General features: G+C 45.3%; 1 protein-coding gene across 1 annotated transcript in view; it reads left to right on the top strand.

The window, feature by feature from the left end:
• The window catches only part of LOC309546935 (uncharacterized protein), a 36442-nt gene extending 20825 nt beyond the window's left edge, over window positions 1-15617 (top strand). The window contains exons 4-5 of the mRNA XM_082246664.1: window positions 3666-3743; window positions 15497-15617. Of these exons, the coding sequence (XP_082102790.1) occupies window positions 3666-3743; window positions 15497-15591 (173 nt within the window). The 3' untranslated portion in view covers window positions 15592-15617. The remainder of the gene's footprint in view (window positions 1-3665; window positions 3744-15496) is intronic.
• The last annotated feature ends 1284 nt before the right edge of the window (window positions 15618-16901 follow it).

The raw sequence follows: 16901 nt of genomic DNA, 5'->3' as shown, positions 1-16901 counted from the left end.
CAACAGCCCCCACGGGGGTCGTGTTACATATAGTACTCAGGTTTTACCCCTACAGTCTATAATTCCCTACCCCATGTCCCAAAATCCCATAAAAAGGAATTATTGTTTTCAAATAGACATGCAAAATACATGTATTGTAAATAATCCTATCTGTATATGTTCCTGCTTATATTTCTCACTTCCATTCAAAGTTTGTAATTATTATTTGTATTATAGTTTCTAATTTATTTATAATTACATGGGGAACACCAAATTTGCTTTCGATATACAGTGCCCTAAAAAAGTATTCACACCCCTTGAAGTTTTCCACATTTTGTCAAGTTACAACTAAAAACGTAAATGTAATGTATTTTATTGGGATTTTATGGGATAGACCAACAGAAAGTGGCACATAATTGGAAAATGATAAATGGTTTTTACATTTTTTTTACAAATAAATATGTGAAAAGTGCAGCGTGCATTTGTATTCACCCCCCTGGGTCAATACTTTGTAGAACCACCTTTCACTGCAATTACAGCTGCATGTCTTTTTGGGGACGTCTTTACCAGCTTTGCACATCTAGAGTGTGACATTTTTGCCCATTCTTCTTTGCAAACTAGCTCAAGCTCTGTCAGATTGGATGGAGAGTGTCTGTGAACAGCAATTTTTAAGTCTTGCCACAGATCCTCAATTGGATTTAGGTCTAAACTTTCACTGAGCCATTCTAACACATGAATATGCTTTTATATAAACCATTCCATTGTAGCTCTGGCTGTATGTTTAGGATCGTTGTCCTGCTGGGAGGTGAACCTCTGCCCAGTCTCAAGTCTTTTGCAGACTCTAAAGCCCCGTACACACGATCAGATTATCGAACGATCTGTCTTTCGTTTTTTGTTGCATGCTACTCTGATGTGGAAAGTGAAGAGGTTATTTTCATACGAAATTTCAACTTCAGAAGTGATTTCATGTGTTGAATTGTTTTGTATGTGTTCTTTCGTTTCTGAGCATGCCTAGTCTTGCTCTTACGATTTTTTTCGGACGAAAACTGTACTAATTAAACGAAAATTGGACGTTGTGTTGACGTGCGATAAAAATTTCATAGCCTGCACATCCAGTTTTTGTCATCCGAAAATCCGTAATCGACTGTCGAAAGCACTATACTAACAATCCAAAAATTGGCAGATCGTTCGTCAGACGAAATTTCCCTTCCGATTTTCGTATCGTGTGTACGGGCCTTTACAGGTTTTCTTCTAAGATTGTCCTGTATTTGGCTCCATCCATCTTCCCATCAACTCTGACCAGCTTCCCTGTCCCTGCTGAAGAAAAACATCCCCACAACATGATGCTGCCACCACCATGGTTCAATTTTGGTCTCATTTGACCAGAGCACCTTCTTCCACATGTTTGCTGTGTCCCCCACATGGCTTTTCACAAACTGCAAATGGGACTTCTTATGGCTTTCTTTCAACAATGGCTTTCTTGTTACCATGGACCTCTTGGTTGCTTCTCTAAATAAAGCTCTGGTTGCCGGGCCTGTCAGATTAGGTGGACGGCCATGTCTTGGTAGGTTTGCAGTTGTGTCATACTCTTTCCATTTTCAGATGATGGATTGAACATCGCTCCATGAGATGGTCAAAGCTTGGGATATTTTATATAACCTAACCCTGCTTTAAGCTTCTCCACAACGTTATCCCTGACCTGTCTGGTCAGCTTCCAGGTTTAGTTGTTAAAGCTTAACTGAACAAGATGAAGTTAGAAGCTGATTGACTACCATGCACAGCTGAACCAGATTTTGCACTCTCCAGTTTTAGTAAATCAACCCCTCTGTACCTTGCTTTCCCTCTGATCACACTGTACACCTTCCAGAAAGGAGCTGTTGACAGAAATAAAAAGAAAACAGGGTGCACCAGCCTAGTGCATTATCCCAAATAAATTGATTTTGTATAAAAAAAGATTAAAACTACTCACAAGCATAAAGATGAAAATATATTATACAGGCCACTATCCCGTGGCTTTACAGGCCTGGAACCAGCAATCTCCACATCCCAGATCACAGGGGAGAATATGTAGGGGCCCCTGCTGGTTGACGCGTTTCAAAAGTTTACATTCTTCCTCAGAGCCTCTGTTGACAGAAAATATTAGACTCTGCAGTCTTTATTGACATGAAACACCCACAATGGTAGCCCGACACCATGTGCTCTTTGGTTAGGTTTTGCTGATGCTGACAGTGTGATATCCTGGTCTTTTTAAAAGATTCTTTAGCTGTTTTTCAAATGTTTTAACAGTCCCAAGATGCCTTTACCTCTGTAAATATTGGAGGTGAAACTATAAATGGGAGAATATAATGGCTTTGGGTACCTTTCATTTTAACTTTTTTAACCGCCCACCGCAGATATACTGCGGCAGGTAGCCGCTCCTGGGCAAAGTGACGTAGGTATACGTCACTCGCTCTCAGGAGGCTAGCGGGGGAAGCCGATGCGTGTGGCAGGCGGCTCTGATTGCCGCCTGACACCGGCAATCGTTCCTTGCTGAGAGAGAAGGACGGGCAGCTGTTGTAAACACAGCTGATCGTTCTTCTCCCTGCAATGATCATAGAGCCCATGTGATCCTTCTATATAGGATCACAGGTCTCTATGGTCATTTCACAAGCCACGCCCCCCAGTTAGAATCACTCCCCTAGGCTCACATTTAACCCCTTGATCACCCATAATGTTAACCCCTTCCCTGCCAGTGTCTTTATTACAGTAACAGTGCATATATTTAGCACTGATTACTGTAGTAATGTCACTGGTCCCCCCAAAAGTGTCAAAAATATCAGTCAAGGGTCCGATCTGTCCGCCGCAATGTCGCAGTCCTGCAAAAAATCGCAGATTGACGTCATTACTAGTAAAAAAAACAATAAAAATTACGTAAATCTTTCCCGTAGTTAGTAGACACGATAACCTTTGCGCAAGCCAATCAAAATACGCTTATTGCGTTTTTATTTACCAAAAATATGTAGCAGAAAAAAAATTGCAGACGAAAAATGTTAAAAAATTTAGATTTTTAAATTTTCTTTTTGAGAATGTTATATAGCAGAATGTGAAAAATATCGTTTTGGTTTTTTTTTTTCAAAATTGTCACTCTTTTTTTGTTTATAACACAAAAAATAAAAAATTGCACAGGTGATCAAATACCACCAAAAGAAAGCTCTGTTTGTGAGAAAAAAAAGACTTCAATTTTGTTTGGGTACAGCGTCGCAATTGTCCGTTAAATTAACACAGTGCCGAATCGCAAAATAGGGCCTGGTCATTAAGGGGGCAAATCCTTCCATGCTTAAAGTGGTTAATTTACTAAAAAGTGTAAGTACCGTTCATTACAGCAGTACCTTGAATCCAAGCTGGTTTGAGGACACCCCCTCAGTGGGAGGGCTGTGACAACAGGGGATGGCATAAAGTTTGTTGAATGAGGCTGGGCTTCATTCAACCTAAAATTGGAGCACCATTGGCAGGAGGAGCAGATACTTTGTCGGGGATAATGCTGGATTGAAGTTGATTATTGCAGGGATAGTTGCTTTTTTCTAATATGCTTTGTTTATTTTGTCTGTTTACCTTTGTTTTGTTTTTTTGCTTTTTGGGGGGGTTCCACATTAAACTGATTTTTGCTATAACATGAGAAAGAATTGAACTCTCTGATGTATTTCCAGCTCACAAGATGAACATCCAGCTCCCCCCATCCACAGAGATAACACTGGCACCATGGGATAATGCCACCACCGAGTCAGGTAATGATGGGAACCAGAAGCAGGAAATTTGGGGACCTGAATACCATTCATAAAGAACATTAAACCAAAACTAAACCCCAAAATACTCACCTCCCCCCACCCATGAGGCACCGCAAACTACTTCACCAGAGCCAACATCTTCTGGGTTTGGCATCTTCAGCTCTTGATTGGCCGACCTGAAATTATGTACCACCCGTGAATCAGGCGGGAGCTAGTTTAGACCGGCACTGAGGCATGCTGAGACTATATGGTGAGCTGCACATTCTAAGGAAGATTGCAAACAGGTGCCGAGAAGCTTTTATTGCAGAGGAGAAATAGCACGTTGCTCAAAAAAAAAAAATCTTTCCAATTGCAAATTTGTGTTTTAAGGCAATGATACACTTTAAATCATAAAATAGAATTCAGAGAGTAGTGGTTAAAGATTCATACTCTATATGGTCTAGGGTTATCAGTGGTGTGCCTCAAGGTTCATTGTTGGGATCCTTTCTTTTTAATACCTTTATAAATGATATCGGGTCTGGGATTAAAATTACCATTTCAGTCTTTGCAGATGACACCAAGCTATAAAGTGGAATAACGTCCTTACAGGATGTCTTCAACTTACAAGCCGACCTCAATGCATGGTTTAATTTGGCAACTAGGTGGCAGATAAGGTTTAATGTTGATAAATGTAAAGTTATGTACTTGGGGGGCTAAAAATTTAGATGCATCATACATACTAAGTGGAGTAGAACTGGGGGAATCAATGGTGGAGAAGCATCTGGGTGTTCTGGTGGATCATAAGCTTAATAATAGTATGCAATGCCAAGCTGCGGTTTCCAAAGCAAGCAGAGGTATGGACTCCAGAGAGAGAGAGATATCATTCTGCCCCTGTACAAATCATTAGTAAGACTTCATCTGCAATATGCAATTTAGTTTTGGGCACCAGTTCTCAAAAAGGATATCGGGGAACTGGAGAAAGTGCAGAGAAGGACAACCAAACTGATAAGAGGCATGGAGGAGTTCAGCTATGTAGAAAGATTAGAGGAACTGAATTTATTCTCTCTTGAGAAGAGGAGATTAAGGGGGGATATGATCAACATTTATAACTACATAAGGGGTCCATATAATGAACTTGGTGCTGAGTTATTCACCATCATCATCATCATAGACAGGCCCGGACTGGGACAAAAAATAGGCCCGGGCATTTTGGACTGAGCAGCCCAGGAGGGGGGGGGGGGGGGGGCGTGACGGGGGCATGACTGGGGCGTGGCATTCGTCGGGATGGTTGATGACAGGATTTAATGTTCCAGGATGTGTGGATTCGATTACGGTACCTTTTTTAGTCTAATCTGATAGATTGGGTCCAATTTAGATCAGAGCTGCCATATGATGCTGTTTTTTTTGTCTTACTTTAAATCCTGTTTTGATGGTTGAGTCCTAAAAATAGTATGAAGCAGCACAGGATGAGGGTTACTCTAATCAAGGGGTAGACAACCTTTTTGGGCACAGTGTGCCGAAAAATGTTTTCAAAGAAATTGGGAGTGCCAGATACATAAAAAACAATTGTCAACTTCATATAAAGTAACTGCTGTAAACCACTTGAATAATAGTAAGAAATCAAGTGAGCTTTGCACCTTCACAAATCAGATCACCCCAATTCCTGCACCATCACACCTCAGATCACCCCAATTCCTGCACCATCACACCTCAGATCACCCCAATTCCTGCACCATCACACCTCAGATCACCCCAATTCCTGCACCTTCACACCTCAGATCACCCCAATTCCTGTACCTTCACACCTCAGATCACCCCAATTCCTGCACCATCACACCTCAGATCACCCCAATTCCTGCACCATCACACCTCAGATCACCCCAATTCCTGCACCTTCACACCTCAGATCACCCCAATTCCTGCACCTTCACACCTCAGATCACCCCAATTCCTGCACCATCACACCTCAGATCACCCCAATTCCTGCACCTTCACACCTCAGATCACCCCAATTCCTGCACCTTCACACCTCAGATCACCCCAATTTCTGCACCTTCACACCTCAGATCACCCCAATTCCTGCACCTTCACACCTCAGATCACCCCAATTCCTGCACCTTCACACCTCAGATCACCCCAATTCCTGTACCTTCACACCTCAGATTACCCCAATTCCTGCACCTTCACACCTCAGATCAGCCCCAATTCCTGCACCTTCACACCTCAGATCACCCCAGTTCCTGCACCTTCACACCTCAGATCACCCCAATTCCTGCACCTTCACACCTCAGATCACCCCAATTCCTGCACCTTCACACCTCAGATCACCCCAATTCCTGTACTATCACACCTCAGATCACCCCAATTCCTGCACCTTCACACCTCAGATCACCCCAATTCCTGCACTATCACACCTCAGATCACCCCAATTCCTGCACCTTCACACCTCAGATCACCCCAATTCCTGCACCTTCACACCTCAGATCACCCCAATTCCTGCACCTTCACACCTCAGATCACCCCAATTCCTGCACCTTCACACCTCAAAATATGTGCCATGCCAGTTTGCTTGTTACATGTGATGTGACAGCCAGGTGCACATTTTCAAGTTGAAAATGTGCACCTGGCTGTCACATCACATGTAACAAGCAAACTGGCATGGCACATGTTTTCTAGCAGTGACAGCGTGTAGCTGTTTTCTGTTTTTTACGCCTGCGGCCTGCCTGCTGCTAAGCCAAAAGTGAACAATGCTCTGCCGGAGGCCAGAACCACAAATCCCAGCAGTGTTGTGTTTGTTTTTGTGCCCTTTCCTTACATGGCACATGTTCTAGCAGTGACAGTGTGTAGCTGTTTTGAAAACAGCTACACACACACTGTCACTGCTAGAAAACATGTGCCATGCGGCATGCCAGTTTGCTTGTTACATGTGATGTGACAGCCAGGTGCACATTTTCAAGTTGAAAATGTGCACCTGGCTGTCACATCACATGTAACAAGCAAACTGGCATGGCACATGTTTTCTAGCAGTGACAGTGTGTAGCTGTTTTCTGTTTTTTATGCCTGCGGCCTGCCTGCTGCTAAGCCAGAAGTTCCAGACTAGAACACTGCTCTGCCAGAGGCCACCCAGAACCACAAATCCCAGCGGTGACACGTGGTCCAAGCTGGAGAAATTTACCTATATAGAAAATAGCCATACCTGGAATTCACCTTTAAACAATTCCACCAAACTCACTTATTACATTTTTCATCCATTCCTAACTCCTATCACCTGCAGTTACTGGCATGTCCATTATTTCTTGTATCTATCCCCATTAGGAAGGGTGGAGAACATCTCACAGGGGCACTCTTGCCTTCACCTGCTCTTCTTTATTTCACTGGGAGACAAGAAAGCAGATTTCCTAAAATGGATATTGGCTTTCAAGTTGTTTTCAAAATGTGCTGTTTTTTGGCTACTGATGAAATAATGAAGAGTGGGTGAAGCAGAGAGTGTCCTTGTGAGAAGTTCTTTGGTATCTTCTACATGGACTAAATATATAAAAGGGCACAGAGACCATGTTGGCTACCTGGAAAGGATACAGATTTATACATGAGAATCCCCTGTGAAGATACCAGCCTCCATCTCCCCTGAAATAGATGTGTAATGGTGAGTGATGCACATTGAAATCTTTTTTGCTGCATATCAATCAGTAGGGGTCCTCCTCTTGTTTTTTTGTGGGTGTTTCAGAGACATAAAACCTCACCCTTTAGTTATTTGATGTACCACAGGGCCAGCAATAGAGGGTATAAGCATTGGCCAGCAATAGGGGGGTATAAGCATTGGTGAGATAGAAGGTATAAGCATTGGCCAGCAATAGGGGGGTATAAGTATTCCTCCCCCTACAGGGTCTCAAAGATTCTCAAAGATTCAGCAGCGGGTCCCGGCAGGCTCTGTCTGTGGCCTGGCCCACACACTTGCCTACATAATGTCGTGTCCGCACTTCAGTGTTAATGAAATGTCTTCATTAATAATCTGTATTGCTGATATGTCTCAGCACCTGTTTTACCAGCAAATTGTTGGGCCACGTTGACTAATATGGTAAACTGTGGACAGGGCTGCCATCAGGGGGTGTACAGCCCATACACATGTAGGGGGCCCAGGCGTCCCGAGGGGCCCCAAACACAGTAGGGTTGCCACCTGTCCTTGCAATACCATTCAATTGCAAGCTCCGCCATTCTCCGCAGACTGGCACTATGTGGGGGGGGGGTCCTGCCCCTCACTAGCCCTCACAAACAGCTGTAGGCCCAACCCTCCCCTGTTCTCCAGCTGTTCACTCCTGGACAGGAGGAACGGCATTTACTAGAACTGTTCACCTTTATGTTCCTGGGATTGAGGAGATGGGACTGGAGGAGGAGGACATGGGATGCAGGAGGACATGGGACTAGAGGAGGACGAGGACATGGGATGCAGGAGGACATGGGACTGGAGGAGGACGAGGACATGGGATGCAGGAGGACATGGGACTGGAGGAGGAGGACATGGGACAGGAGGAGGAGGACATGGGATGCAGGAGGACATGGGACAGGAGGAGGAGGACATGGGATGCAGGAGGACATGGGACAGGAGGAGGAGGACATGGGATGCAGGAGGACATGGGACTGGAGGAGGACATGGGATGCAGAAAGACATGGGACAGGAGGAGGAGGACATGGGATGCAGGAGGACATGGGACAGGAGGAGGAGGACATGGGATGCAGGAGGACATGGGACTGGAGGAGGAGGACATGGGATGCAGAAAGACATGGGACAGGAGGAGGAGGACATGGGATGCAGGAGGACATGGGACTGGAGGAGGAGGACATGGGATGCAGAAAGACATGGGACTGGAGGAGGAGGACATGGGATACAGGAGGACATGGGACTGGAGGAGGAGGACATGGGATGCAGAAAGACATGGGACAGGAGGAGGAGGACATGGGATGCAGGAGGACATGGGACAGGAGGAGGAGGACATGGGATGCAGGAGGACATGGGACAGGAGGAGGAGGACATGGGATGCAGGAGGACATGGGACAGGAGGAGGACATGGGATGCAGGAGGACATGGGACTGGAGGAGGAGGACATGGGATGCAGGAGGACATGGGACAGGAGGAGGAGGACATGAGATGCAGGAGGACATGCGACAGGAGGAGGAGGACATGGGATGCAGGAGGACATGGGATGCAGGAGGAGGAGGACATGGGATGCAGGAGGACATGGGATGCAGGAGGAGGAGGACATGGGATGCAGGAGGACATGGGATGCAGGAGGACATGGGATGGAGGAGGACATGGGATCTAGGAGGACATGGGATGCAGGAGGAGGAGGACATGGGATGCAGGAGGACATGGGATGCAGGAGGAGGAGGACATGGGATGCAGGAGGACATGGGATGGAGGAGGACATGGGATGCAGGAGGACATGGGATGCAGGAGGAGGAGGACATGGGATGCAGGAGGAGGAGGACATGGGATGGAGGAGGACATGGGATGCAGGGGGACATGGGATGCAGGAGGACATGGGATGCAGGAGGACATGGGATGGAGGAGGACATGGGATGCAGGAGGAGGAGGACATGGGATGCAGGAGGAGGAGGACATGGGATGCAGGAGGAGGAGGACATGGGATGCAGGAGGACACTTTCCTTACCTTTTTGTTGTTGCTGTTGCAGCAGGCCTTGGCTCCTGTGGTTGTCGCGGGTGGGTGCCTGGGTGCGGTGGTGTTGTTGTCTCGTCGACAGTCAGTGATTCCAGTCCACACTCAGTCAGACAGACTGTCTGTCAGTGTCACTCTGTCTGCGGTGCGGGGCTGTTCGCTTCTTCCAAGTTCCCGCTTCTTCCCGACAACAAGGCAAGCAGGGGCCCCTCTAGCTCCACCCCCAGCCTTCAGTCTCAGAGTCACCTGACAGTTCACGGTCCCACCCCCTCCTGAGATACGCAGCTATGCTGGATGCCGCTGCGGAGCTTAGGAGTGTGGAGTCAGGGACAGCGGCGGCCGGCAGGTGGCCAGATTGTGGTAATGCGGCCCAGACTCTCCGTGGAATCGGCCGCGGAGAGGCGGGGAGTCAGGGACAGCGGGCGCCGGGCGGCCTGATTGCGGTAACGCGGCCCAGGCTGTCAGCAGAATCGGCCGCGGAGAGGCCAGCAGCGGCAACGGCCGGGACACACACACTGACTGACACACTGTCAGATCATGGCGGAGGCCTCGGCCCACTGGGCATATGCCCGGTCTGCCCAGTGGTCAGTCCGGCCCTGATCATAGAGAACAAGTTCTCTGGAGGAAAATAAATTAAATTGAGGCCTGGTTTACACCTATGCCTTTTTTTGTGCGTTTTCAGTTTTTCAGAAACACACTACAGTCTATTTAACATGGTTTCCTATGGATCACGTTCACTTCTGTCATTTTTATGGAAAGGACCAGAGACTTTTTTTCTGGTTTTTGGTTCCATAGACTAATGTATCAAAAATGTGTATTGAAAAACGCAAAATACACCTGGAATTTGTAAACTGCAACCTGCATAGGTGTGAACCAGGCCTTAATGTTCAAATACAGAAAGGCTTCTTCACAGTAAGAAGCATGGAACAGCTGAGCAGCCCATTGTCCCATTACTTTTGGTCCCTTAAAAAGTGTGAGGCACATATACAAACTGTTGTAATTCCTACACCGTTCACCTGATTTGGATGTAAATACCCTCAAATTAAAGCTGAAAGTCTGCAGTTAAAGAGGAAGTAAAGTCAAAAAAAAAAAAACGAGAAAAAAAAGCCCTGTAAAGAGAGAGGCATAATGAGCTAGTATGCATCGCATACTAGCTCATTATGTAGTACTTACCTTAAAACGAAGCCCCCGCCGTGCCGCCACCTCAGCTACAGGACGGCGACATGTCCTGCCGTCCCGCTTCCGGGTTCGCGTCCTCCGGCCATCTGATTGGCCGGAGGCGCGATTACATCACTCCCGCGCATGCGCGCGGGAGCCGCCGTTCACGGCACTGAGCTCTGAAGGAACGGCACGGTTGGCCGTTCCCTCAGAGCGCCTGCGCCGATGACGTCATCGGCAGTTTGCGCTGTAAATATCTCCTAAACGGTGCAAGTTTAGGAGATATTTATAGCACCTATAGGTAAACCTTAATATAGGCTTACCTATAGGTAAAAGTTATACAAGAGGGTTTACAACCTCTTTAAAGCACATCTTGTTTGTTTCATTTCAAAGCCAAAAATATTAGAATTGTGTAGATGTCCCGATATTTATGGACCTGACTGTATGTAAGAAGATGTACACCCTAGCCGTTGACATTTAGCTTGCTAAAGCACTGTGTATCCAAAACAATTTTCATATGCTAAAATAAAAAATGCTTTTTTTCTCCTTTTTTTCTATTCTTCGTTTCATCTCAGAGATGATCTCCTGCAGCCCTTTTGTCCAAGGCGCCCATTAAAGTTAATGGATGTGTGCTGCAACCACGAGCCAAATGCTTAGTTTGTGGTTGAGGAGCAGTATTTTAATGAAAATGTAATCCACTGAAGACCGATTTTTAGCAGGACAGTGCCATCCATATGAAAGAGCCCTAATGCCTCGTACACACGCAACGATTATCGGCCGACCGATCGTCCGACTTTTGTCCAGAGTTGTGTTTTGTTGGTTGGAATGTGCCTAGACTGCACATGAATTTTCTCAGCCAACAAAAATCTACTTCAGAAGTGATGTCATGTGTTGATTTACTTTCCGTGTGTTTTTTCTTCTCTGAGCATGCCCAGTCTTGCTCATCAGATTTTTGTCTGCCGAAATCTGTACTGACTGACGGAAAATCGGCCGTTGTGTTGACTGCCAACAATAATTTTATAGCCTGCACACCAGATTTTTTTCGGCCGAAAAGTTGGAGGTGGTTGTCGGAAGCATCATACTAATGGGCCATACACACTATAAGATTTTTTGAAGACTTTTTCCTTTAGACTTACCAAAACCATATAATATGAGGTCAAACCTAAACACTTTCAATTTGTATGCAATCAGGCAGGCCCTTGCACTACATAGAAAAGGTAAATCTGAAGGAAATCTAACCACAAAAGTTGGATAGTGTGTATCCAGCTTAACAAGCCGAAAATCGGGCGATCGGACATTGGCCGAAAATTCACGGCCAATTATCGACGCGTGTGTACGGGGCTTAAGGCCCTTTTCACATGATTAGACCAATTGGGTCCGCCTGTCTGTTTTTCAGACGGATCCGATTTGACCACCCATTGTCCTCTATGGGGAGGCGGATGTCAGCGGACATGTGTCCGGTGACACCTGTCTGGCATCTCATCCAACAAGATTCACAGAAAACAGACGTATGGTGATACGTTCACCATCAATCCACGGGTCAGATCAGATGGGATTAAAAGAAAACAGACAGGCTGTCTGTTTTCATCTGATTTCTCCATAGAGGAGAGCGGAACTCTGACAGGTCAGTCTCTGCACAGTGAGCGGAGACGGACCTATCACCCCCCTGCTCAGTGGGGATCAACGGAGCGATCCCTTGTGAGCAAGCACAGTCCATCAAAACTGAGTAAATGCAATAATGTTTTAATCAACAAATGCAAAAAAATAAAAAGTGTGTTTTTTTTTCTAAATATCTGCCACTTCAAAATGAATGACACATAAATGCAGAAATGCAGGTTACATGCAATACTACAATGCAGAGGTGTAAATGGGCCTCTTGGATTAATTCTTTTTTTCATATATGTATGTCAGTGTAAGGAATATGCAGATTTTTGCATGACACTGCCATCACTTTACCTACAGTGGGTACGGAAAGTATTCAGACCCCCTTAAATTTTTCACTCTTTGTTATATTGCAGCCATTTGCTAAAATCATTTAGGTTCATTCTTCTTCCTCATGAATGTACACATAGCACCCCATACTGACAGAAAAACACAGAATTGTTGACATTGTTGCAGATTTATTAAAAAAGAAAAACTGAAATATCACATGGTCCTAAGTATTCAGACCCTTTGCTGTGACACTCATATATTTAACTCAGGTGCTTTCCATTTCTTCTGATCATCCTTGATATGGTTCTACACCTTCATTTGAGTCCAGCTGTGTTTGATTATACTGATTGGACTTGATTAGGAAAGCCACACACCTGTCTATATAAGACCTTCCAGATCACAATGCATGTCAGAGCAAATGAGAATCATGAGGTCAAAGGAACTGCCTGAAGAGCTCAGAGACAGAATTGTGGCAAGGCACAGATCTGGCCAAGGTTACAAAAAGATTTCTGCTGCACTTAAGGTTCCTAAGAGCACAGTGGCCTCCATAATCCTCAAATGGAAGACGTTTGGGACGACCAGAACCCTTCCTAGAGCTGGCCGTCTGGCCAAACTGAGCTATCGGGGGAGAAGAGCCTTGGTGAGAGAGGTAAAGAAGAACCCAAAGATCACTGTGGCTGAGCTCCAGAGATGCAGTCAGAAGATGGGAGAAAGTTGTAGAAAGTCAACCATCACTGCAGCCCTCCACCAGTCGGGGCTTTATGGCAGAGTGGCCCGACGGAAGCCTCTCCTCAGTGTAAGACACATGAAAGCCCGCATGAAGTTTGCTAAAAAACAGCTGAAGGACTCCAAGATGGTGAGAAATAAGATTCTCTGGTCTGATGAGACCAAAATAGAACTTTTTGGCCTTAATTCTAAGCGGTATGTGTGGAGAAAACCAGGCACTGCTCATCACCTGTCCAATACAGTCCCAACAGTGAAGCATGGTGGTGGCAGCATCATGCTGTGGGGGTGTTTTTCAGCTGCAGGGACAGGACGACTGGTTGCAATCGAGGGAAAGATGAATGCGGCCAAGTACAGGGATATCCTGGACAAAAACCTTCTCCAGAGTGCTCTGGACCTCAGACTGGGCCGAAGGTTTACCTTCCAACAAGACAATGACCCTAAGCACACAGCTAAAATAACGAAGGAGTGGCTTCACAACAACTCCGTGACTGTTCTTGAATGGCCCAGCCAGAGCCCTGACTTAAACCCAATTGAGCATCTCTGGAGAGACCTAAAAATGGCTGTCCACCAACGTTTACCATCCAACCTGACAGAACTGGAGAGGATCTGCAAGGAGGAATGGCAGAGGATCCCCAAATCCAGGTGTGAAAGACTTGTTGCATCTTTCCCAAAAAGACTCCTGGCTGTATTAGATCAAAAGGGGGCTTCTACTAAATACTGAGCAAAGGGTCTGAATACTTAGGACCATGTGATATTTCAGTTTTTCTTTTTTAATAAATCTGCAACAATGTCAACAATTCTGTGTTTTTCTGTCAGTATGGGGTGCTATGTGTACATTCATGAGGAAGAAGAATGAACCTAAATGATTTTAGCAAATGGCTGCAATATAACAAAGAGTGAAAAATTTAAGGGGGTCTGAATACTTTCCGTACCCACTGTATGTGGCAATCATACAGTATATCTGCCGCTATTTATGATGGGGGAGATTTACTAAAGCTAGTGAACTGTGCAGCTGTGCATAATAACCAATTACCTTCTACATTCAACTTGTTCAATTAAGCTTTGGCAATAAGCCCTCATTCACACTGAACACGGCTTTAAAATCATGCGAGTTCATCTGCACGATTTCAAAGCCGCATTTCAGTCCAACTTCAAAGACATCTGTGCAGCTTCATACACAGATGTCTATTGAAATTGTCCCCAAAGTTGCCAAAAATAGTGCAGGAACTACTTTTGGAACTCGGTGTTGTGCCACAAAGTCAGCATCGCACCGAATGCTACAGTGTCAATGCCAGCAATAGGCTGCGACTTGGCATGTCAAATCACGCCGATGTGAGTGGGAGCTAAAACCTGGAAGCTGATTGGTTACTATGCACAGCTGCACCAGATTTTGTGTGCAGTGCACCAGTTTTTAATTTAGTAAGTCTCCCTGTATAAAGCCTCGTACACACGCAACGATTATCGGCCGACCGATCGGCCGTCTTTTGTCGTTTTGTGTTTTGTTGTTGTTGTGTTGGTTGAAATGTGCTCTAGACTGCACACAAATTTTCTCAGCCAACAAAAACCAACTTCAGAAGTGATTTCATGTGCTGGTTTACTTTCCGTGTGTTTTTTCTTCTCTGAGCATGCCCAGTCTTGCTCATCAGATTTTTGTCTGCCGAAATCTGTACTGACTGACGAACAATCGGCCGTTGTGGTGACGGCCAACAAAAATTTTATAGCCTGCACACCAGATTTTGTTCGGGCCGAAAAGTCGCAGTCGTTTGTCGGAATCATCATACTAACAAGCTGACAATCGGCCGATCGGACGTTGGCCGAAAATTCACGGCCAACAATCGTTGCGTGTGTACGAGGCTTTGGTCAAGGTTTTTTGGCTATAAACATCAAAGGCCTCTTCTCATATCCAGCAGACATTATGTTTCTTATTGGTATGTCTTATCTGGTTATTGTTATCCGTCAATGGTTTTGTGGTTGCTGTAGCCGTTTAAATCTACGTCACGCAGTCCATGTGTTTATCGGAAATTTTTTAAATCTGTACCGACTGACGGAAAATCGGCCGTTTTGTTGACGGCCAACAAACATTTTATAGCCTGCACACCAGATTTTGTTTGGCCGAAAAGTCGGAGTTCGTTGTCGGACGCATCATACTAACAAGCCGACAATCGGCCGATTGGACGTTGGCCGAAAATTCACGGCCAACAATCGTTGCGTGTGTACGAGGCATAAGTATTTATACATGATGGTTATATATGAAGACATGTACTCACCTGTGTCCTCATATTGCAGAAAGCCTGGATGGTACGCAGAAGCTCAGAACATACCAGAGCCTGGAAGAACTGACCACCTTCAATGCAGTAGACAAGGCAGACGCTAAGGCCTAATATCAGCCATCTGGACCCGATAGTACCTGGAAGGTGTTCTTATAAGTCCAATTCCTGTAGCATTCTGTATGTCAGTAAAATGGAACATGCCTGTCCATACTGGGACTGCCCAGACATAATGGAGGATTGGTGTAATGCTAAGAATTGATGATTGATCATTCCTGAAACATGGTATCACATTACCACCAAAATCTTCAATATAGAAATTTTCAATAACCCTTTTATCTGTATTTCAAATTAAAGTGTATAGAACCCCTTTCTCTTGTTCCATTATATACTACATTCAAACCATTTTGTTATATCGGTTCTAGAAGGGCAGCAAATATTGATCCTGCCAGAAATGCTAAGAGCCAATAACGATCTATGCTGCACTCTTGTCACTTTGTATCCATTTCCTGTTTTCTCTGTGGACTACAGAATAACCCCCCCCCCCCCCCATGCTATGAAGATGGGGAAGAAGGATTGGTGTTCCGTCGTCCTAACACACTTCCTCTGTCCTAGGGTGACAACACTGCTCCTCCAGAGATACAATACAGTCAGTGAATATTATCACTCTAACACAGGAAGTGTGTTACTGGTAGAATCACCAGCTAAGAAATCCCAGAAAGCCGCCACCATATCTAAAAACTTGTAATATATTCTGGTTTTTGTGTTTAACCACTTGCCGACTGCCGCCCGACTATATACGGCGGCAGTCAGCCCCTCACAGGCAAAGTGAGCGCGCTCCCACTCCCGCTCGCTCACGAACCCCCCCACGCGAGTGAGCGGTGGACCAGATGTCCGTCGATCACTCGCAATCCTCTGATACAGTGGGAGAAAGGCAGACGGCTAGTGTAAACAAAGCCGCCTGTCATTCTCCCCTGTGTAACAGCACAGATCATACGGTTCTGCTATGTAGGACCGTTGATCTCTGCTGTTACACACAAAGCCACATCCAATCACAGTAAGAATCACGCCCCTAGGGACACACTTAACCCCTCCCTCTCAAATAAAGTTAACTCCTTCACTGCCAGTGTCATTTTTACAGTAACAGTGCATATGTATAGCACTGGTTACTGTAGTAATGTCACTGGTACCCCCAAAAGTGTCAAAAATGTCAGTCAAGGGTCCGATCTATCCGCCGCAATGTCGCAGTCCCGCAAAAAAAAAAAAACAAATCGCAGATCGCCGCCATTACTCGTTAAAAAAAAAAAAAAACAATAAAAATGACAAAAATCTTTCCCTTAGTTAGTAAACGCAATAACTTTTGCGCAAACCAATCAAAATACGCTTTTTGCGATTTTTTTTACCAAACATATGGTAAAAAAAAA

Source organism: Pelophylax lessonae, assembly GCF_965119305.1.
Source record: "Pelophylax lessonae genome assembly, chromosome: 2".
NCBI classification, from domain to species: Eukaryota; Metazoa; Chordata; class Amphibia; order Anura; family Ranidae; genus Pelophylax; species Pelophylax lessonae.
The sequence above is the reverse complement of the archived record's forward strand: the minus strand, read 5'-3'. Positions and strand labels throughout refer to the sequence as shown.